Below are 23,605 nucleotides of genomic sequence, written 5' to 3'. Positions count from 1 at the left end.
AGACCATACTACAGTATCAACCGGGTTTAACATCTCACGTGTCACAGAATTGCCGCTGTTTTGCCATGTGTGAAAATGGCCTAACAATGTTTGTTTTTAAAAAAAAGAACATTATGTTTCTATATATAGTTCTTACCTCTCCAGTCAGCAGCTCTATGATCTTGTTGGTGAGTTCTAGGATCTTTTGCTCGTTGATTCTCTCACTTATCAGATAGTGAGGCGAGGTCTTTGTGATGGGGATCTGGGTACTGCTCCATCCTTCTTCTGCATCAGATATCGTCTTCACTACTATGTAATCCTATGGATGGTGAGAGAGAAAAATCATTTAATTTTCACATTCCTTTCCTCCTTTACAGGGAACCTCTTATTTCATGCTGCCCATGGTCACTGACAGGCTCCCTTTGTATAATGATATATGATTCATTCTAAAATGCTGCAGTGTTTCCGACCAATCCAGTGGCGTAGCTACCATGAAGGCAGACCAAACCACTGCTATAGGGCCCATGTACTAAGGGGGCCCCCTGGTGCACAAGTGGGAGACAGAAAAAACGCAAGGGGACTGCGCTTGGCCAGGGGAGTATGTGTATTGGGGGGAAGAGGTTTCATGGGACCTGATAGCAAAAAAACGTAATGGGAGGGGGGTATAGTTCTTTTGCTAAGAGGTGCATGAATCCTAGCTATGCCTCTGGACAAATCACATGTATAAGTCGGTCAAAAATGGGCCCCTGAGTAAGTGTGGAGGTCCCTATTGGGTACAATGTTCATATACTATACTGACATACTAGGGTCTGAAAAAGAACATGACTGTTCCATGTGTTATATAAATAATAAAAGTTGATTTTTCCTCTTTTTTTCATTTTTTAGGATTGGTATAGTCCCTACCAATAGTGAGAGAGGATGGAATAGCGGATGGAATGAGGAGTTTTGAGGATAACACTGTATGTGCTTCTAACTCTCACCGAGACATACAGAAGTGTGGTGTTCAGATTAGAGCGGCCACTGTCTGCAGCAGTGAAAGCCTGGGGTGCAGTGTGTACTGCATCTGATATCAGCAGGGCTGAGCCTTTGCCTGTAAGTGGCAAGGATCATGCCTGCAAAATACACTCCTCACCTCCCCAGTCAGCAGGTAGATTATATCAAGGGTGAGGTTTAATATCCTTTCAGCCACATGTTTTCTGTCCTTGTCCATACTTCTACCAGGATGCTTTGTTTCAGCAACCTAGAAAGGTCAAAAAAAAAAAAAAGAATGAACACATCTTAGATGAGGGTGAACACTCTTAGCTAAGGGTCTATTTACACAGGAAGATTATCTGACAGATTATCTGCCAAAGATTTGAAGCCAAAGCCAGGAATGGATTTGAAAAGAGAAAAATCTTAGGCTTCCTTTATGACCTGATCTCTGTTTATGGTCTGTTTCTGGCTTTGGCTTCAAATCTTTGGCAGATAATCTGTCAGATAATCTTTCTGTGTAAATGGACCCTTAAGAACCCAGCTTAGATGAGGGTAAACTATGAGTTTCTTAATGATTGAAAAATGTAAAACAATACCTAAAAGGGGTATTCCGCTATGGCCCCCTCCAAACAATCACTTCCAAAGCCCACTTGTGTTACTCTCCCGCTCCCACTGAGGACTGATTCCGTTTCCTTCTTCTCGGCAGTGTTCCCGGTTATAAGTGATAACCCAGCCCACTGCACTGGATCACGTGTCCTCTGTCTCGGAAGCGGGCTGGGATGCTTGGGAAGGGTCACCAATTGTAAATACATACATATTTGTGCATACTGTGGAACACTGTATTAATGATTTGGATAGGAATACCCTTTAATTAAATAAGCAGGCAGTCTAAATACACCGGCCTACTTCCGATCATACAGAACATAATGGGGGAGATTTATCACATATGGTGTAAAGTGAAACTGGCTCAGTTGCCCCTAGCAACCAATCAGATTCCACTTTTTATTTTTTAAAGAGTCTGTGAGGGATGAAAAGTGGAATCTGGTTGCTAGGGGCAACTGAGCCAGTCTCACTTTACACCATGTTTTATAAATCTTCCTCAATATGTATAGTTTTCTGATGTATGTGACACATGTAACTACACTATATCTAAATAGCATCTACATACAGTAGCCATAGCTGCGGTCAATCGAAAAAATTATATAAAATAAGGATCCGTTTTTTGGGGGGCAATCTTTGCTGACCAATGGAGAGGCCTTAGCAGTAGTACTTTTTTTTTTTGACAAACAACGTCAACTGTGTTTTCTCCTAAACAAATGAGTCTTAAAGAAGTCCAGGCAGAACAAAAAAATATAGTGTGGGCAGGAGAGTGCAGGACCATAATAAAGAATACTTACCCATCCCAGTGCTTCTTACTGCTCATTGTCAGTAGCTGGACATCTTTTTCTACTGTCTTCCTGGGAAAGTACCCACTCAGCAGTGTAGTGGTGTCACAGACTGCTGAGCAGGCATTTCTTAACCTGGGCTGTGCCATTTCAGTAGGGGAAAGAGGAAGCCAGATGAGGCAGGTGAGGTCCAGGAGCGGTAACGCAGCACTGCACCTGCACGGGTAAGCTTTATGCTTTATTATGGTCCTGCACTCCTGTCTGCAGAGTATTTTTTGTTTTGCACAGACTTCTCCTTTAAAGAGTCACTGTCGTATTTTTTTTTTTTGCAGAAATCAATAGTCCAGGCGATTTTAAGAAACTTTGTAATTGGGTTTATTAGCCAAATCTGCCATTATCTGCATGTAAAAAGCCTTTTCCCAGGTCCCCCCCTCCTTCCTCTTTTTCATCCACTCTGAAAAATCTGAAAATTGTGACTTGTTGCAGGAGTCGTACCCTGTCTGTTCTAGGGAGAGGGGAGGGGGGAGGAGGAAGGAGGGAGTTAGCCGGCAGCAGAAAGCAGATAACAGAGGATTACAGGCACGGAGCTGGGTGACAGCTGTAATCCGAGCTCAGACAGGTCACTGGTGACTGTCCAAGAAGATAACGGGTGAGATATTTGTAGATTAACTCTTTGTTGTCCTGTTTTGGTCTTTTCTTTAGCTCTCTCCATAGGAGAACAATGAAGACAGGGGGGAGAGCTTCAAACTGCTTTTTCATGATAAAAATGCATTTTTCTGATAATAAACCCAATTACAAAGTTTCTTAAAATCGCCTGGACTATTGATTTCTGCAAAAAAAAATTTCACGACAGTGACACTTTAAATCGCTAACATCATGGCATTGGTGGGGTCCTCAAATATGTACATGGTTTTGGGTGCAGCTTGCTATGGCCCGCCTTAACTATCAATGAGCCCCCCGCATGAGCATTTTTACAAATAAAAAATATATACTTTTGCAGATTCCAGAATCCAGAATACCCAATGTAAAAGGCCCGGAATTATAGAAGATATTGCATAAAATCCTCTAAGAACAGGTAACGCGGGTTGGCAGTAAGGGCCAAGATACAGCCTGAAATACATTTCCTGTTGGAGCATTTTATGAATTGGAAATAAAGATCAACTTCTTCTATAACACTGGACTGTTTCCGTTAAGTAGATGGGACTTTTTATTTACTTTAGTTTTACGCATGAATTTAATTTTTTTAGATTAAAAAAAAATATTTTTTAAAAGACCAGGTGTGATCAGTAACTTCTGACCACTCTGATGATGTCAGAGTTACTGCAAATGCATTAAAGTGACTGTACCACCAGGCCCAGGCTGAAGACCTGGAGGCGGGCCGACCCACCCCCAGTGGGAAGAAACCCCCGCCCCTCCATGACGTGACTCCATTAGAATTAATGGAACCCTATCATAGAGGGGCTAGGGTTTCCTCCCACTAAGGGTGGGTCGGCCCGCCTCCAGGTCTTCAGCCTGGGCCTGGTGGTACAGTCACTTTAACACTTTATAGGGGTACTCCAGTGAAAAATATGTTCTTCTTTTAAATCAACTGGTGTCAGAAAGTTATATAGATTTGTAATTTACTTCTATTCCAAAATCTTAAACCTTCCAGTACTTATCAGCTGCTGCATGTTCTGCAGGAAGTGGCGTATTCTTTCCAGTCTGACACGGTGCCCTTTGCTGCCTCCTCTGTCCATGTCAGGAACTGTGCACAGCAGGAGAGGTTTTTCTATGGGGATTTGCTGTTGCTCTGGACAGTTCCTAATAGGGACAGAGGTGGCAGCAGAGAGCACTGTGTCAGACTGTAGAGTATACACAACTTCCTGCAGGACATACAGCAGCTGATAGGAAAACTTAATGTGTTGTTTTAGCTCATATAATACATGTTATAACTACACAATGTATATCATATAAAATGACATGCAAACATATTACAATCTATAGATACACCTATATAATAATAACACCCTGACAATATACAACCCTGTGCCATATGTACACTCTATATACTAGTCTATAAATACTACACCTATAGTACAATTCTGTAGAGACAGTCCTGCATGTTACAATACAACACATGCCAAGTACATACACATGTAGCATTATACTAACTTCTCCAAAGTCACAATAACAATGGATACAAATCAAATACCCTGCTGGCAGCTCCTGAAGGCTAAAGGACCTTTCACTATGATCGTGTACGTCACAGTCATGTGATCAGTAACAATGATACATGGCTGTGACGTCACGAAAGGTCCTGTACGGTACGGAATACACGCTTTGTTTGTCTTCGCGTTGTGCACGTGACCGCTGTCATGCTTCTTGAGCGCATGCGCAAGGGGCGTCGTCTTGCGAACTGTTGCTTTGGGAGCGCGCAGTACGGCTTGCTGATAAGCGCGGCTGCAGGCGGCGGGTTCCAGCAGCTCCCTGTGTTTATTGGAAGCTTTGGGCGTGTGCTTACTATGGTGGGTGGGGGATGCGAGGGGCCTATAAGCCAGGTCTGGTCTGCATTAGGGCAGCTGGGGTCTGTGCTCTGTGATGAGAGAGGCTGAGAATAGCTGTATACCAGGGTCTGGTCTGGGGGCTGTATTGGGTGTCTCCATTAAGGTGGGTCTGAGGTCTGTATGGTTCTTTTATTTGGGAGGGGCTTTATGATGCCTATTCTGTGTAGTGAGGGTGGTCTGCATTGAAGAGGAAGGGTGACTGGTCTGGGGACCTGAGGCCTATTCTGTGTATTGAGGGGTCTGTAGTGAGGGTGGTCTGCATTGAAGCAGAAGGGTGTTTGGGGAGAGCTGCACCTATGGGGGTCCTGAGGACTGTATTCAGGGGTCTCCCATCTGGAGTCTATAAGGAATCAGGATCTGTCAGTGATTTGGACTTAGGACTGAATTAGGTAATGTGGTGTTGTAACTTCTAGGACACTTTTGTTAAGGACTTCTACAAGTAATTGATTGCTTATGCTATTCAATGCAATGATTTGAGTTATTGGTGATTCCCATAGTCTACAAACAAAGTCGGCTGGCATACAGCGCAGTGTGTGAGCGGAGCCTGTCACACTCCAGATGACAGGCGGCAGTGCTACTGAACCTCTGACCATGGCACTGCCGCTGTGACACAGCAGAATACAGTGAGGATGCTGAGGACCCAGTGAGCCAGTGCACCCAGCAGAGCTGTCAGCTCAGCTACAGGATGCCCATTCTCCATCTCTGTCATGTAACTAGGGCTTATTTTATGGGTAGGGCTTCTATTTCAAGCCCACTCCAAAAACCCTACAAAATAAATGTGGAGCTTTATTTTTGGAGACACACACGGTGGGTTTTTAATCCCTGTGCCCAGTCAGTATGTATTGGATCAAATCTGCAGCGGCATGTAGTCATACTGTGTCTGCTCTTTTCCCAGCCGCTCACACTTGATCGGTATTCTTAGTGCTGGGAACGTAAAGGTGTACTCAAGCAAAAAAAAAATATATATATTTATTATTATTATATATATATATTTTTTTTATCTACTAGTACCAGAAAGTTATATAGATTTGTAAATTTCTTGCATTTAAAAAATCTCAAGCCTTCCACTATTTATCAGCTGCTGTATGTCCTGCAGGAAATGTTTTCTTTTCAGTCTTACACTCTGCTCTCTACTGATATCTCTGTCCTGAGCAGTAGCCAATCCCCATGTAAAACCTCTCCTGCTCAGGACAGTTCCTGTCTCGGACAGAGGTGGCAGCAAGTGTATAAGCAAGCATATACGCAGATAAGCGTATTGCTATACAGTCATAGCCAAAAGTTTTGAGTGATACAAATATTAATTTTTACAAAGTCTACTGCTTCAGTTTTTAAAATGGCAATTTGCATATACTCCAGAATGTTATAAAGAGTGATCAGCTTAACAGCAATTACTTGCAAAGTCAATATTTGCCTAGAAAATGAACTTTATCCCCCAAAACACATTTCAACATCATTGCAGCCCAGCCTTAAAAGGACCAGCTAACATCGTTTCAGTGATTGCTCCATTAACACAGGTGTGGGTGTTGATGAGGACAGTGCTGGAGATCAATGTCATGATTAAGTAAAAATGACACCACTGGACACTTTAAAAGGAGGTTGGTACTTGGCATCATTGTTTCTCTTCTGTTATCCATGGTTATCTCTAAAGAAACATGTGCAGTCATCATTGCACTGCACAAAAATGGCCTAACAGTGAAGAGTATCGCAGCTGGAAAGATTGCACCTCAGTCAACAATCTATCGCATCATCAAGAACTTCAAGGAGAGAGGTTCCATTGTTGCCAAAAAGGCTCCAGGGCGCCCAAGATAGACCAGCAAGAGCCAGGACCGTTTCTTAAAAGTGTTTCAGCTGAGGGATCGGGCTACTAGCGTTGCAGAGCTTGTTCAGGAATGGCAGCAGGCAGGTGTGAGTGCATCTGCACGCACTGTGAGGCGGAGAATCTTGGAGAAAGGCCTGGTCTCAAGGAAGGCAGCAAAGAAGCCACTTCTCTCCAGAAAACATCAGGGACAAAAGGTACAGGGAGTGGACTGCTGAGGACTGGGGTAAAGTCATTTTCTCTGATGAATCCCCTTTCCGATTATTTGGGACATCTGGAAAACAGCTTATTCGGAGAAGACGAGGTGAGTGCTACCACCAGTCTTGTCTCATGCCAACTGTAAAGCATCCTGAAACCACTAATGTGTGGGGTTGCTTCTCAGCAAAGGGAATCGGCTCTCTCACAGTCTTGCCTAAAAACACAGCCATGAATAAAGAATGGTACCAGAATGTCTTCAAAGAGGAACTTCTCCCAACCGTCCAAGAGCAGTTTAGCTATTAACAATGCCTTTTCTAGCATGATGGAGCACCTTGCCATAAAGCCAAGGTGATAACTAAATGGCTCAGGGAACAAAACAGAGATTTTAGGTCCATGGCCTGGAAACTCCCCAGATCTTAATCCCATCGAGAACTTGTGGTCAATCATTAAGAGACAGGTGGATAAACAAAAACCAACAAATTCTGACAAAATGCAAGCATTGATTGTGCAAGAATGGGTCAGGATTTGGTCCAGAAGTTGATTGAGAGCAGCCAGGGAGAATTGCAGAGGTCGTGAAGAAGAAGGGTCAACACTGCAAATATTGACTTGCTCCATTAACTCATTCTAACTGTCAGTATAAGCTTTTGTTACTCATAATATGATTGCAATTATATTTCTGTATGTGATAAAAACATCTGACAAACACACATAAAAACCAGAGGGCAGCAGATCATGTGAAAATATAATATTTGTGTCATTCTCAAATTTTTGCCATGACTGTACAGGGGGCACATAGGGATGTATTACTATATGGGCACTAACTGCTCTGGCAGACAGAGGGCACACAGCAGCTCCAGCACCTGGGCATAGAGAAGGAGAAGAGAATCTGCAGGGGCTGGCAGCTGCTTCCCTCCTCCAGGCTCCGGGGCAAGTGCAGCAGCTCCTTCCTATGGGGTAGTGACAGGTCCGGGTCACATAACCTCTCTGACTGGACAGGGTGCAGGCGCTCTGAGGGGACGGGACCGGATGCAGGCACTCTGAGAGGATGGGACAAGACCCGTGTGCAGGTGCTCTGAGGGGACCAGGTGCAGGTGCTCTGATGGACTGGGTGCTGAGCACAGAGCAGTAGAAGACAATCTGCAGGCACTGGCAGCCGCTTCCCTCCTCCAGGCTTTGAAGAAGGTGCAGCAGCATCTTCCTGCAGGGTAGTGACAGCTCCAGGTCACAAAACCGCTGGACGGGTGCTGGGGGGGACGCCAGAGATGGCATCAGTATGTTTGCGGTATATTGCCCAGCCCTATATCAAAGCAATAGTGTATTCAAATTTCAAATCAAACCAGTTAGTTATCAATAATCATGCAGCTGATTATATCCAATTACACATACTGGTGCATATACAACACATGTTGCCCAGCCTGAAAACGCAAGAAGAAAGCACTGCGCATGCGTCAATGTACCAGACAAACAATGTCACTACCTGTGTACAACACCCTCAAACATGTTCTAAATTAGAAATGAGTAAATTTACAGCAATAACTGAGCCAAGTGCTACGATTTTTCTGCAATCCGCTCCATTGGCTTGCTGCCTTTTAATTGACTTCTGCTCCTCCTTGGGTGGGAGAGAGCTCCAAACTGCTTTTTCATGATAAAAATGCATTTTTCGACTAATAAACCCAATTACAAAGTTTCTTAAAATCACCTGTACTATTGATTTCTGCAAAAAAAAAAAAAAAAAAAACTGACAGTGACACTTTAAGAGATAATGAAGCTCTTTGCTCCATTATTACTCTAAATTCCCTCATCTCTATTCCAGATGTTATACACCATAGAACAGTAGTCAAGAACGACACTGATGTTTTATATAATATTTCCCGATCATAAACTACATCAGGTTCGGTCACCAGGACAAATGCAAGATGTGTGCTAGAATGACATATTATATTTATAATAATCACATTTGTGCCAGTCTGTCTATCTTGCAATGATGAGGGAAAAAAAAAATGGGAATGTTTTTTCTATCTCTTAGTAATGATAAAAGAACAAAGCTATATTAATATATAATAAAGGAAAGCACATGTGAAATTCCCTGTATACACAAAACAGACAATAATATTTAGCATAAGGTCTGTCCTTGGCAGAAATTGCTCTGGTCTATAATTCACAAACTCACGGGTATCTAAGGGTTAAAGAGCTTTGATGATGTCGTGGTCATGTGGGCCGTTACATGTGTTTACCATTGATCACATGTCTGTGACATCATCACAGGTCCTGCACGAACATCTGCAGACAAGTTATTGGTCTGGGTACGTGTGACTTGTGTTCATTGTTAGTATTGGGATGATTGGGAGGAGATTTATCAGCCATGATGCATCTTGGGAGGGTGTGCAGCTACCATCACATTCATTATCGGGATAATAGTGATTGGTGGTTAATACATTAGTCCCATGTGGATGAAAAATTGGCACAAGGGCTTTATACTTACCCCACTGCGGACACTGTCCGTTATTTTTCAGTGGCCCCAACTGTACTATATATAATCCTTTTTTTTTTTTTTTTTCCAGCTCAGTTGTCTTAAAGGTGTTACCTTTTTTTTTTTTCAAATCAACTGGTTTCAGAAAGTTATATAGATTTGTAATGTACTTCTCATTAAACATCTCAATTCTTCCCATACTTACCAGCTTCTTTTCAGTCTGACACTGTGCTCTCTGCTGCCACCTCTGTCCCGGACAGGAACTGTCCATAGCAGCAGCAAACCCCTATAGAAAACCTCTCCTTCTCTGGACAGTTCCTGTCTCAGACAGAGGTGGCAGCAGAGAGCACTGTGTCAGACTGAAAAGAGAACATTTCCTGCAGGACATACACTCACCGGCCACTTTATTAGGTACACCATGCTAGTAACGGGTTGGTTACTTTTGCCTTCAGAACTGCCTCAATTCTTCGTGGCATAGACTCAACAAGGTGCTGGAAGCATTCCTCAGAGATTTTGGTCCATATTGACATGATGGCATCACACAGTTGCCGCAGATTTGTCGGCTGCACATCTATGATGCAAATCTCCCGTTCCACTACATCCCAAAGATGCTCTATTGGATTGAGATCTGGTGACTGTGGAGGCCATTTGAGTACAGTGAACTCATTGTCATGTTCAAGAAACCAGTCTGAGATGATTCTAGCTTTATGACATGGCGCATTATCATGCTGAAAGTAGCCATCAGATGTTGGGTACATTGTGGTCATAAAGGGATGGACATGGTCAGCAACAATACTCAGGTAGGCTGTGGCGTTGCAACGATGCTCAATTGGTATCAAGGGGCCCAAAGAGTGCCAAGAAAATATTCCCCACACCATGACACCACCACCACCAGCCTGAACCGTTGATACAAGGCAGGATGGATCCATGCTTTCATGTTGTTGACGCCAAATTCTGACCCTACCATCCGAATGTCGCAGCAGAAATAGAGACTCATCAGACCAGGCAACGTTTTTCCAATCTTCTACTGTCTAATTTTGATGAGCTTGTGCAAATTGTAGCCTCAGTTTCCTGTTCTTAGCTGAAAGGACTGGCACCCGGTGTGGTCTTCTGCTGCTGTAGCCCATCTGCCTCAAAGTTCGACGTACTGTGCGTTCAGCGATGCTCTTTTGCCTACATTGGTTGTAACGGTTGGCTATTTGAGTCACTGTTGCCTTTCTATCAGCTCGAATCGGTCTGCCCATTCTCCTCTGACCTCTGGCATCAACAAGGCATTTCCGCCCACAGAACTGCCGCTCACTGGATGTTTTTTCTTTTTTTCTCTGTAAACCCTAGAGATGGTTGTGCGTGAAAATCCCAGTAGATCAGCAGTTTCTGAAATACTCAGACCAGCCCTTCTGGCACCAACAACCATGCCACGTTCAAAGGCACTCAAGTCACCTTTCTTCCCCATACTGATGCTCGGTTTGAACTGCAGGAGACTGTCTTGACCATGTCTACATGCCTAAATGCACTGAGTTGCTGCCATGTGATTGGCTGATTAGAAATTAAGTGGTAACGTGCAGTTGGACAGGTGTACCTAATAAAGTGGCCGGTGAGTGTACAGCATCTAAAAAGTTTGGGAAGACTTGAGATTTTTAAATAGAAGTAAATTACAAATCTATTTAACGTTTTGAAACCGGTTGATTTGGGAAAAAAATATTTTCTCTGGAGTACCCCTATAGATGGTCCAGCCTGTGCTGCCAGCAAGCAACAATCTGCTACATTGGCATTCACTTACTGTCCCTTTTACACTGCTCCATAATCGTGCAGCAAGGGTTGCCCGTACATCCCTATCAATGTTCGCGCAGCCCTCGCTTTTAAGGGGTTATGCAGCTTCAGCAAAACATGGCCATATTCTTCCATAGACAGCACCGCTCTTGTCTCCAGTTAAGGTGTACTTTGCAATTAAAGAGGACCTGTTACCCCCCGTGCCGGCGTGACAGGCTCCCGACCCCCCGCTGGAGCACACTATACTCGCCTGATCCCGCCAGGTCCCTCAGATGATCCCGCGCGTGCTCCTCAGATGAGTCCAACGCTCATAGAGAATGACAGGCAAGTCCGACGCTCCGTCATTCTCTATGAGTGTTGGACTCATCTGAGGAGCGTGCCGGGCTTCGGGCGCTCATATCTCAGTCACCCGACCACCTCCAGAAGTGGGACCCGGCGGGATCAGGTGAGTATAGGGTGCTCCAGCGGGGGGTCGGGAACCTGTCACCCCGGCACGGGGGATGTTAGGTTCCCTTTAAGCTCTATTCACTTCAATAGAACCAAATTGCAAGATCTACACCCAAATTGGAGACAAGAGCCCTGTGTTATCTGGAGGAAAGTGGCCATGTTTATCGCTAACTCTGGATAACTTCTTTATTCAGCTGTTGGCCATGCATCATTTAATACATTTTTTTTTTCCTTGAAAGACTGATCAGCCAACAAATGAGTGATATCTTCCTGATTTCGCTGGTGTATATATTTATTTAGCTATATTATTTTAATTATAAATAGAGTGAGTGTGTGTATATACTGTATAATGTATAGAAATATGTTTACTATAGCTTTATATACCAGCCAGACCACTGATTTTAGAACAGAGGTGATCAATGGGAAGAAAAGAGTGAAGAAGAAGGAGACAAATTTGCTAAATAGGAGGAGACACATTTGCTAAATAAATGTATTTGTAAAAATATTAACTTGACGAGTCCTAATAGATTTCCTATACTAGATGATATGGGGATACACCTTTAAATCTCTATCATGTTGCTGTTGGCATTGTTCCTGTAAACCATCCACAGATAACTGAGCACATGATGATCACAGATGGCTTTAATTAACAAAAAAAAAAAAAAAATTCTTTTCTATCCTGACCACCTAGGCATGGACCAGGACAAAACACAGATGTCTGAGAGAATATTAAACATCACTCTGGAGATGATCTACCTGCTGACCGGAGAGGTGAGGAATTGTGGGAATAATACACTTGATAAATGGGCATTTGACCCACTTTGTGACGAGGATACATAAAGGTAAATCAATGGCTTTCTCTATGCACAGAAATATACACTAAGAAAGAAAACCTCCGATGAGGATGAAGGATGGAGCATGTCCAAGATTCCCATGGTGGAGTCTTTATCTCACTCGCTGATAAATGAGAGCAACAAGGAACAGAAGATTCTGGAACTGTCCAACAAGATAATTCATCTGCTTACTGGAGAGGTGAGCGCTGCTGGGACAGGGTGCACACAATAATTCCTCTATATATAGTGCTAACTGCATCACTTTACATAGCTTCTCATTACTAATTTTGGTCCCCGTCCCTATTGGAGCTCACATTCTAAACTGGCCTATGTTTTGCAGTATGGGAGAAAACTGGGGAGAACATACAAACTCCTTGCAAATGTAGTCCTTGGTGGGTTGTGAGCCTAGGGTCTGTATTACATTCATGTGAAACTGGCCCAAGGGGTTGTATGGATGAGGACCGTCATTTTGTGCAGTGACAGTAAAGCCAACAATAGAGGCTTTCTTGGGCCTGATGCTGGGCTACAAGTTTCGGTGTGAATCTTATGCCAATGTTACAAGCATATACAGATACAAGGAAGTACATTTAAGGCCCCGTGCACACAGAGCAAGAGCGGCGGAATTGTCCGCCGTGGAATGCCGCCAGCCTTCGTGTCATAATGACACTCTATGGGAGGCTTGCGCGCTGCATCTCTTGGCGCTGAAGAATGAACATGTTCATTCTTTAGCGTGGAGAGAGGAGCCTTGTGAGCCTCCCATAGAGTGTCATTATGACACAGAGGCTGGCGGCATTCCACGGCGGACAATTCCGCCGCTCTTGCTCTGTGTGCACGGGGCTTAAGGCTTCCTGCACATATCCGTGTCCAGCTCTATAGTGCATGGTCCGCAACTTTTTGGAGTCCTACGGATGATTGTGGTACTTTCACAATAATGCAAATTACACCATAAGTAAAAGTCCTACAAAAGTCTTGCCACATTTAGTGGAAGAACTTTATTTGATGCTGTCTGTGGACTTTGGGGTGTACAGTATACCACACTAGCCGCAATAGATCTTGATCAATAGTAGTTGCACTTAAAAGTATTTTAGGGCTTTAGGTTTATTTTTTAACTTGCTTATTTGAAAAAATTCTGAATATTTTTTTTTACGTTGACCGTACTATTTAAAGGGTAGTCCACTCAAACATAACTTTTCATATGTTGCTGTCCATGGTGATATTAAGAATTCCTTCCCTCCATTATCTCTTCAGTCCTCTTCCCCCAATTCTGAGCTGCTGGTTTCTGCTGAAGACACAAAAACTGAGAGTTTTTTTTCTGTCTCTACCTCCTCCCCCCCCCCCCCCCCTCTTTGGAGCTGGCTGATATAAACAAGTCTGACTTTATCTGCAACTTCGTAGCTTGTTTGTAACGCCTGGAGTGTTAATTTGTTGTCAAGTTGCTGATGAATTTACTGGGATTATTCCTCACAGCATTACAAAATTGCTACAAAGTTGCAGATAGGGACGTGTTTACATCAGCTGTCTTAAAAGGGAGGGGGGAAGAGGGGGAGATGGAGAGAAAAGCTCACACAGTTTTTTATTGTGTCTTCAGCAGAAAGCAGCAGCTCAAAACTGGGGGAATGAGACTGAATAGATAATAACAAGTATGGAATGAATTGTTAGTCTCACAGTATTTGGATAAAAGTAACAGTTCTGTCAAGAATGCATTACTTTTCTCTTTGCCTTTAAATCTGTCTTTTTACTTACCAGGTTCCTATAAGATGTGAGGACATCACTGTCTATTTCTCCATGGAGGAGTGGGAGTATTTGGAAGGACACAAGGATCTGTACAATAATGTAATGATGGAGAATCACCAGTCAATTATATCACTGGGTAAGAGATGCTGGTTATGAAGATTATCAAGAGATACTCAGCAATTGTTTACCACATATAAATATTGTATTTAGTTGATATGTATGTCTTTTACAGATGGAGACAGTATGAAGAACATACCAGAGAATGAGTGTTGTCAGGTAAACAGTGCTGATCCTTCGCTAAACGCTTTATACGATTATGTTTAATCTCAGTATGTGGTCAATTTTTGAAATCTTAGTGAGTAGAGATGAGCACAGCTCAAGCATGTTCAAATCTCATCCTTCTACATTTGAATACCGGTAGGATGCAGCCCTAAGGCCACATTCACAGCTCAGTATTTTTTTCAAGGATGAAATTTGTGATCCGCAAATTTTTATCTGCAATCCGCAAAAAAAAAAAAAAAAAAATCTGTAGTGCATCCATATTGTGCTCTGTATTTTGCTGATCCACAAATTAAAGGTGTAGTTCTAAAAAAAATTTTGGACCGCATTACAACATGTCCTATTTTTTTGCATTGTGGATTATTAATCTGCAAATTTACAGGATGTATGAATAACAATATAGAAATTAATGGGTTGTAAAGAAATCAGAATTTTGCTGATCAGCAAATACTCATGAAAAATACTGACGTGTGAACGAGGTCTGCCTGGAGAACATGGATACGGCTATAGGCTGTATCTGTTTTCCCAGACTCCCTAGGTCTGCATCCAATGCTAATCAGATGTAAAAGGTCGGACTTGAGCTTGCTCGAGCTTAGCTCATCTCTAATAGTGAGAGTTCTCTGGTATTTACTGAAAAAAAACATCTGTTTAGGCCCCATTCACACGTCCGTGTCAGTTTTTACTGTCAGGAAATCCTGATCAGGAGGCCTTAAAGGACAACTCCCGCGGGACCCCAAAAAAAAAAAAAACACAGACACACACAGACACCATACTCACCATCCCTCCGGTGACGATCGCCACTCGATTCGCCCGCCATCCAGCGATGTCTCCAACTTCCGGGTCCAGGGGATGGAAAAGGCTGCCAGTGCGCTTGCGCACCGGCAGCCTTTTCATTGGCTGGAGCGCATCACATGGCTTCCAGCAAGCTCAGCCAATCAGGGCTGAGCAAGCTGGAAGCCATGTGATGCGCTCCAGCCAATGAAAAGGCTGCTGGTGCGCATGTGCACCAGCAGCCTTTTCATCCCCATTCACTTTGCATGAAGACGTCGAGGAGGAAGAAGACCCGGACCGCCCCTCGGCTCTGACGTCGTCGTCACCAGATGCCGCCCCGGAGAAGAGGACCGTGACGATCGTAATAGGTAATGTATACATTCCTTAACTTCCGGGGTGGGGGGTCGGGGGTCCGAAAGTGGGGGAAGGGGGCCAGGCCGGGTATTTAACCACATTACAAAGTTATATAACTTTGTAATGTGTGTTAAATGAGCAAAAAAAAATTTTTGTGGGAGTTGTCCTTTAAATGTCATCAGGAAAGTATCAGGATTTCCTGACAGTAATCCGTTTTTACCTTCAGGAAACCATCAGGAAAAACCTTTAGGATTTCCTGATGAGAAGAAAAATAGGACACGTATTTCTGCAAACTGGATGGTCACAGCTTGCAGAATTACAACTCCCATCATGCTTGGCTGACAGGTCATGATGGAAGTTGTACTTCTGCAGTCTGTGGTCACCCAGGTTGCAGGACATGATGGGAGTTGTACTTCTGCAACCTGGATGGCCACAGGCTGCAGAAGTACAACTCCCATCATGACTTGTCAGCAGGACATGGTGGGAGTTGTACTTCTGCAACCTGGATGGCCACAGGCTGCAGAAGTACAACTCCCATCATGGCCCGTCAGCAGGGCATGATGGGAGTTCTAATCTCACCTGTCCTGGTCTCCTGGCCGCCGGGGGGGGGATGGGGGGTGCTTGGTTGGCGCAAGTGGCCGCGGGGGTGGGGAGGGTTGCGGGGGTGCCGCGAGCGGCCGCGGGGGGTACCTGCAGACAAGGCAGCGGACGAAGAGGCAGCAGGAGGCCGGGGCAGAGGCGGAAGGTGGTCCGGGTGAGTGGAACTCCGGACGCTTTCCTGATGTGCATCAGGAAAGCGTCCGGGGCCCAGGCGCTCCCATAGACTCCTATGGGGGCGTCCGGGCCGGATTTCCGGACGAAAGTAGGACCGGTTCTAAAAAAATCCGGTCCTATTTTCCGGAAGGGTGTCCGTGTCCAATGAAAGTCAATTCGTCCGGGTTTCCTGATAGGAAATCCGGGTGGTTTTCCGGACGTGTGAAGGGGGCCTTAACATGTAAAAGTATGTTTGGTCTTGCTGCAAATTGCTTTAGTTTTTGGCCAGACAGTACTTCTAACCTGTTACCTATCGATAGCATAAGGTAAAAAATGCCTTTTAAATGTGTGCGGAGTTCCACCACATGGTACAAAGGCAGCATTGTTTGTCACATACAAAAGTATCCTTAATGGTTATAATTTTGGATTTTATAAAATATTTGGCTAAGCGTCTTCGGCTGTCTTATTTGTATGCTATTTGTTCCATATGTGTGGAATTAGGTTGAAGAGCTGACAGATATTAAAGAGGAAGTTATAACAGAAGAGAAAGAGATGATGTGGAAGAGTATGTATATGGATGATTATGTGGAAGATGAACAGCAGTGTAAGGAGGAAGAAATTCCTAGAGATACCGGCGCAGGTGAGTGATAACTACTATATATGTTGTGACGTTGTCTATAGAAGCTGCTTCTCCTTTCAGAACAGTAACTTACAAACTCTTATACTATAGTTCAGCTTACTTTATCAAAGATTGTAGAGCATGGAAGGGGGAGTACAGAGAAGTCACTTGGTCTGTGCCTGACTGAACTGGCAGATCAGTGATGGAAGTGTTAAAAAAATTAAAACTAACTTGTACAAATTATCTACACTTTAGGGTAGCTTCACAAGTACCGGATTAGCAGCAGATTTCACGATGCGAGTTTGCAGCAAAATCTGCTGCGAATCCTGGTACAGTGAACTTCAATAGGGTTACATACCCGCAGCAGAATTTTCATTGCATTGAGGCTCCTGTCGGTCCCGCTCAGCCGATTAGTACATGGCCCCACCGCAGTCACTGATTGGCTGAGCAGGAGCCTCACACGCAGACGTGGCGGCGAGCAGGTAATGCACGCTTCAGGCCGGGGCTGCGGGCGACTGGGGGTTAAAGGGGCCGGGTAACATACCGGGTATGTAACCCCATTGAAGTTCACTGTACCAGGACTCGCAGCGGAGTTCGCTGCAGACTTGCAGCGTGAAATCCGCTGCTAATGCAGTACGTGTGAAGCTACCCTTACTAGCTCATCATTTCAAATATACACAAATAGGGAGAAATTATTTACTAACACCAGCATCTTATTTGTGAGTATAACTTTTGATAAATTCAGATGATCCACATCTCTGAGATCTATGCCAGCTTGCAGTTAGCATAAATTATGGTAAATTCAGCCATTACAAGTCAGAAGTTGTCTGGACTCCATCTGAAATCTCAGCTTTACCTTGACTTGTGCAGCTTCTCTCTCTCCTGAAAAGTTTATGCCCTTGAGAGGAACAAATTTTTTAATAAAATTTTTTTAGCACCACACCTAGAGTAAAAGGATGTGGACCTATTTGGTGTAGGTCCTGACAAAGACTACTTGTTAGATGAAGTGTGTGAGGCTTGTGTGGTTGATGCATGGGTTTCAACAGTTTGGTGTAGAGCTAGTGAAGTCTAAGTAACCCCTTTGTTTTCACCCATTAAAGGGATCTGGACTTTGATGAAGGTAACCCTCTGGTCCCTGCCCTGGGAGTACTAGTCTCTATTAGCAGCAATGGTGAATTAGCATACTCCTTGCAGGCAGAGTTCAGTCAATAAATTAGACAGGCCAAGGTGAGGACAGGCAGATAGGAACAGCAGGCAGTGGATGATCAGACAATGACCTTAAACAAGCCAGGTAAAAAGTGCATTACACAGAACTGTAGAACATCTTTACCCAAACACAGAAACCTAGGAATATCCCTGTACAGGCAGTAACCAATGGGAGAAGGGCACTTCACAGATAGAACTTCAGTATGCATTGGCGCTTTAACCCTTTTGGGACATTGTCTCCTGGAATGTTTAAAAGAGAAGCCCGGCGAAAATTTTTAATAAAGTATTGTATTACCCTCAAAAGTTATACCAATCACCAATATACATTTATTACAGGAAATGCTTATAAAGTGCTTTTTTCCCTGCACTTACTACTACATCAAGGCTTCACTTCCTGGATAAAATGGTGATGTTGCGCTGAGCACTCAGCTGAGAGTAGTGGTAGATGGTAGTACCGGGTAGGATCCCGGGCAGCTGCCTGACAGATGTTAGATCACGCTTATGGCACGAGGGGGTGCAGCTGACCAGCAGGAACCTGACCATGCGGAGCCCGAGCAATTCTTCGTTGTCCTTAGTCAGGGCACCAATAATTACACCAATGCCAAGGTTCAGAAACAACGGTAGTTGTGTATTTATTATAACGGTGGTAACTAGTAGCAACAGTCGGGTATAAGGCAGACTTGGATAAGGCATAGCAATGGGTGATGCTGCAATAGGCTGTGATGGTAGCGTACTGAATGATGGGAGTAGTAGTGAGACTGAAGTTGAAATGCTGGGCGGAATGGAACTGAACTTGCTGTTGATGATTAGAGAAGATGATGAGAGGAATGACTGAAGAACGGCACCCAGATCTTGTTTTTAGGATGAGAATCTTGAGGACTTGAGAATAGAACACAGCCAGGAACACTTCTTGTGAAGCTGGAGCAGCAGAGCACACGTATCTCTTTCCTGACAGGGGAGAGAGATCACACACAACCTGTCCCCCTGAAGGTGGAAGACAAGACCAAGGAAGTCACATGGCATTCCCCAGCCAAAGCTATGGCCATTGGGGTTACCATGGAAGCAGGGGCAGTCACGTGACATCCAGCCATTGCATCATCACACCATTAGGACATATAGGACCAAATATACATGAGAAGTACCATACTTGAACACTGGGGGGGCGACATAATACCATTAGGCACTGATAACTGAATATGCATACAAGAAATGAATTGAATAACAGACCTGAATACTGAGAGAGGTGACACAATACACACAGTTTGCAGTGGACCATAGCTTTCCAGAAAAGAACTGGCTACAATAAAGGCGCAGAGATAAAGTAACAAACAAACACTCTGTTCTGGGACACTACATAGTCACAACCCGACTCCCAGAGCTGTGCGGGCTGTGGCTGCTGGAGAGGATGATGGCAGAGGGATGCTCAGTGTCCCTCCAGTGCCCTGTGTACCTCAGTGTCCCCCTGCCATCATCCTCTTAAGCAGCCACAGCCGCAGAGCTCTGGGAGTCGGGTTGTGACATCACCATTTTATCCAGGAAGTGAAGCCTTGATGCATTAGTAAGTGCAGGGAAAAGTCTAGGTTTAGCCCTAGCCTAAAAGCTGTTTTACCTTTTGCTAAAACAAACAAACCCTTTGCATCAGAATAGGATTTCTGTTTCCTTTACATTTGCAGAGCTTTTCACTTTTTCTACATTTTTTTTTAAAATCTTGACAGCTGTAACTAGTCCAATCATTCAGCATTTGAATACCAGTGGCTGAAAAAGTTGGATGGTGAGTCCGAGAAAACATGAATACAGCCATCTCCAAAAACTAGACATTTTGGGATGAAATTTTAATAAAATTTTTCACCAGACTTCTTTTAAGTATTGTATTGCCCCTCCAAAAGTTATACAAATCACCAATATACACTTATTACAGGAAATGCTAATAAAGTGCTTTTTTTGTATGCAGTATCTATTAGTTCACCACAAAATTTTTTAAATATGATTGTCTTTTTATTTCCAGTAGATGACTGCACCAGAAACTCAGAGGGACAACTTCTTCTGCCTCTCAATTATACAGCCGAATATAATAATACTGATGGAGAACAATCCATTTCCACTTATTTTCATTCAGCGCTTTACAGCAGAGATTTATCTACTGACCCCAGTGATCTAAGGGGATTTGCATATGATCAATCACAGAATGATCCACAAGCCACTGGTCACAGAGGAGGTAAAATATTTACATGCTCTAAATGCGGGGAACATTTTCTGACTAAAATAAGTTTATCCACACACAAGCGGATTCACAGAAATGACAAACCGTTTTCATGTTCAGAATGCTGGAAATGTTTTGGCAAGAAAACTGATTTTGTTAAACATCTGAGAACTCACACAGGGGTGAAGCCATTTTTATGTTCAGAATGTGGAAAGAGTTTTAGCGTAAAAGCAACTCTTGTTGAACATCAAAGATGTCACACAGGAGAGAAGCCCTTTTCATGCCCAGAATGTGGAAGTTGTTTTGCCATGAAATCAAATCTTCTGAGACATCAAAGAGTTCATACAGGATTAAAACCATTTTCGTGCCCAGAATGCGGTAAATGCTTTAGTCAGAAATCAGATCTTGACAGACATCTAAGAATTCACACAGGGGAGAAGCCATATCCATGCCTAGAATGTGGAAAAAGTTTCAATCATAAATCTGACCTGGATAGACATCTAAGAATTCACACAGGGGAGAAGCCATTCTCATGTCCAGATTGTGGGAAATGTTTCAACAGAAAATCAAATCTTTGTGAACACCAAAAAACTCACTCTGAGCAGAAGCCTATCTTCATGTCAAGATGGTGGGAAATGTTTTACTCAGAAATCAGCCCTTGTTTAACATCAGAATCTTCCCATTGCTGAAGTGATATGTAAGTTCAGATTGTGGGGATGATTATAAGTGTTTGGACCGATAAACGCTAAGGGGCAGATGCATCATCTGCCCATTTTTTTGAGCAGGTGGTACTTTTTTTTTATGGGCTTCACAGAATTTTTACAGTTGTCTGTAAAAAAAAAAAAAAAAATTCGTGCTAAAACAGCTTGGCTGAAAAGACTAGAAGGGTAGGAGTGGAGTCTCGAAATCCGGAAAAATTGCACATGATAAATGTCACTAACAAAGTAGCTAATAAGAAACCACGCAACCTGCTCAAAAGTAGTGCAAAGCCTTTATAAATCTAGCACAAATTTTGACGCAATGGGCAAAAATTCAGTATTAACCAGAATTCTAACGCAAACAGTCATGCATCGGCCCCTACGTTTGTTGTGAATTTTATACAACAAAGGAAAATCTAACTTTTCTCATCATGTATTTATATTCTTATTATGTGGCAAGGCTTATTATATCCTTCAGTCTCTGCATGCCTCCTTCCCTTTGACATCTCCCACAACTGTATAAATAAAGAATTCCAGCCTTCATCCTTTGGAAGTTTTATGTCTCCCTGTTATATCCCAACAGATCTGCCATTTTCTCCATTCTTAACAAAACTCAGATCAGACCCGTCCAGTTATAAGGCCACTGGCTGGTAATGTGACAAACAGAATTTTTTTCTTTACTAATGATGTGCTACATTAAAGTCTACCTTTGAAGATACTGGTTGGAAATTTGGGTATCCATGAAGACGGAACACATCGAGACAGTAATGGGCATGACCCCAGTTGGATTAGAATGGGGGTTGCATGCATTACCGTCTATGTGTGTTTGGCCTCCATAGATACCCTAACTTCTGGCTGGTCGTGGCGGCCGCCTCCTGTGAAGGTACTCTTTATAATCTATGGAAAAATATGTCTGTGCACATATTGTAAAAACTAACTTTTTTTTTTGTACTTTATGCGCACAGATGGCTTTATTTCAGTAGACTTCAATGTGGCACTTTAATAGATACGAATAAAACATCTAAATCTAGAGAGCAGGATCAAAAGATTGAAATAAGAGTTATAATAACTCCTGGTTCAGGTTAAGAAGCTCTGTTGTACACTGCCTCTAATTTAGTCAATAAAAAGTGGATGAAAAGGTTGTGGCACTCACCTGAGGCTAAGGTGCCCTTTTCAATGTTTAAAGTTGCTCGTCCTGCAATCACTATACTTTAAGTAGCAGCAATAAAAATAACGGCAGTGTTCACCCAGACAGTATGGCAGCTCCGAGCATAGCTGTCAAGGCAAGCAGCAGTAAACTTTGAAGAGACTGTAGTGCTCACACGAACAGCAGACATTTAAACCTCTAATATCCATATCTTAGTTACATATAGTTAATATAGTATAGTTTTTTTTTTTTTTTTTATGTCCCTCAAGTCCGAACAAGGGAGGAGATGATGTGGATAAAGGGAGAGGTATGTGTAACCATAGTTTCCCCCTCATATCCTCTTCATCCTGAACTTTCATGTGCAGATGCAGACAAAACTTTGGGTTGTTGTGGTACAGTGCTAAGAGTTCAATATCTGTGGACAAGCCCTTTTCTTCTTAATAGCTTGTGCACAGAATTCCACGGCAGCCCAAATTGACGGCAGCTGCATCTGCACATGGAATTTCAGGAGCCTGAACCCTGACAGGTATGCTCTAAAGTGTACCTGTCACGGGAAAGAACTTTTGACATGTGAGAACGACGTGTCAAAAGTGTTTGTTGGTCATGGTTTGAGTTCGACCACTTAGTAGAATTAGCGTGGAGAGGGCTGTGCTGCCATGCACTCTTCTCCCCACTCTGTATCTGTGTGTGGAGACGTGCTCCATTATGCGGCTGTCTCCTAACGTGATGCAATGAGCGTGACTTCTCCTGAGTCGTTCACTCAGACCCTGAACGTTCAAAATTGATGTTTTTTTGTGACGGTGTCTTTTTAATCCAAAGTAAAGTAAGATAACTTTAAGGGTGCCTTCACACCTACTGACTTGCAGCGTTAATAACGCTGCGAGTCGGCTAGGTCCTGGCAGATCACTGTCATTACATACACGCAGAGGTCTGAACGACCGCTGCGTGTATGTAAATCTGCCGGCCGCTTAACCCCTTCTGATGCCGGCCAGCTCCTGCTTCGCTCTGTATACATTACCTGTCCTCGCTCCACTGGGTCCCGGAGTACTGCTCTCCCGCCTGGCCAATCAGTGGCTGCGGCAGGGCAAAACACTGATTGGCCGGGCGCGAGAGCAGGACGCCGGGACCCCGTGGAGCGAGGACAGGTAATGTATACAGAGCGGAGCGGGAGGCGGCCGGCATCAGAAGGGGTTAAGCGGCCGGCAGGTTTACATACACGCAGCGGTCGTTCAGACCGCTGCGTGTATGTACTGACAGTGATCTGCCAGGACCTAGCCGACTCGCAGCGTTATTAGCGCTGCGAGTCGGTAGGTGTGAAGGTACCCTAAAGGGATTATCCAGGATTAGAAAAAGCACAGCTGCTTTCTTGCAAAAATTACACCACCCCTCCTAGTTGTGTGTGGTATAACAGTTCAGCTCCATTCACTTTAG

The 23,605-nt window shown here is 43.7% G+C and overlaps 2 protein-coding genes across 2 annotated transcripts in view; one reads left to right on the top strand and one right to left on the bottom strand.

The window, feature by feature from the left end:
• The window catches only part of LOC138800070 (zinc finger protein 585A-like), a 30,682-nt gene extending 26,088 nt beyond the window's left edge, over window positions 1-4,594 (bottom strand). Inside the window, exons 1-3 of the mRNA XM_069981877.1 lie at window positions 4,528-4,594; window positions 1,112-1,219; window positions 137-298 (exon numbers count right to left, since the gene is read on the bottom strand). Coding sequence (XP_069837978.1) covers window positions 137-298; window positions 1,112-1,189 — 240 coding nt within the window. The 5' untranslated portion in view covers window positions 1,190-1,219; window positions 4,528-4,594. The remainder of the gene's footprint in view (window positions 1-136; window positions 299-1,111; window positions 1,220-4,527) is intronic.
• Window positions 4,595-4,614: 20 nt separating this feature from the next.
• Window positions 4,615-23,605, top strand: part of LOC138800068 (uncharacterized) — a 46,921-nt gene continuing 27,930 nt past the window's right edge. Inside the window, exons 1-10 of the mRNA XM_069981875.1 lie at window positions 4,615-4,639; window positions 12,272-12,351; window positions 12,451-12,612; window positions 14,160-14,283; window positions 14,380-14,423; window positions 16,806-16,944; window positions 20,135-21,013; window positions 21,611-21,677; window positions 21,730-21,791; window positions 22,619-22,700. Coding sequence (XP_069837976.1) covers window positions 12,274-12,351; window positions 12,451-12,612; window positions 14,160-14,283; window positions 14,380-14,423; window positions 16,806-16,944; window positions 20,135-21,013; window positions 21,611-21,677; window positions 21,730-21,791; window positions 22,619-22,700 — 1,637 coding nt within the window. The 5' untranslated portion in view covers window positions 4,615-4,639; window positions 12,272-12,273. The remainder of the gene's footprint in view (window positions 4,640-12,271; window positions 12,352-12,450; window positions 12,613-14,159; window positions 14,284-14,379; window positions 14,424-16,805; window positions 16,945-20,134; window positions 21,014-21,610; window positions 21,678-21,729; window positions 21,792-22,618; window positions 22,701-23,605) is intronic.

The sequence above is a fragment of the Dendropsophus ebraccatus genome, chromosome 8, assembly GCF_027789765.1.
Source record: "Dendropsophus ebraccatus isolate aDenEbr1 chromosome 8, aDenEbr1.pat, whole genome shotgun sequence".
Classification (NCBI taxonomy): domain Eukaryota; kingdom Metazoa; phylum Chordata; class Amphibia; order Anura; family Hylidae; genus Dendropsophus; species Dendropsophus ebraccatus.
Note: the sequence above shows the minus strand (reverse complement) of the source record. Positions and strands in the feature narration are given on the sequence as shown.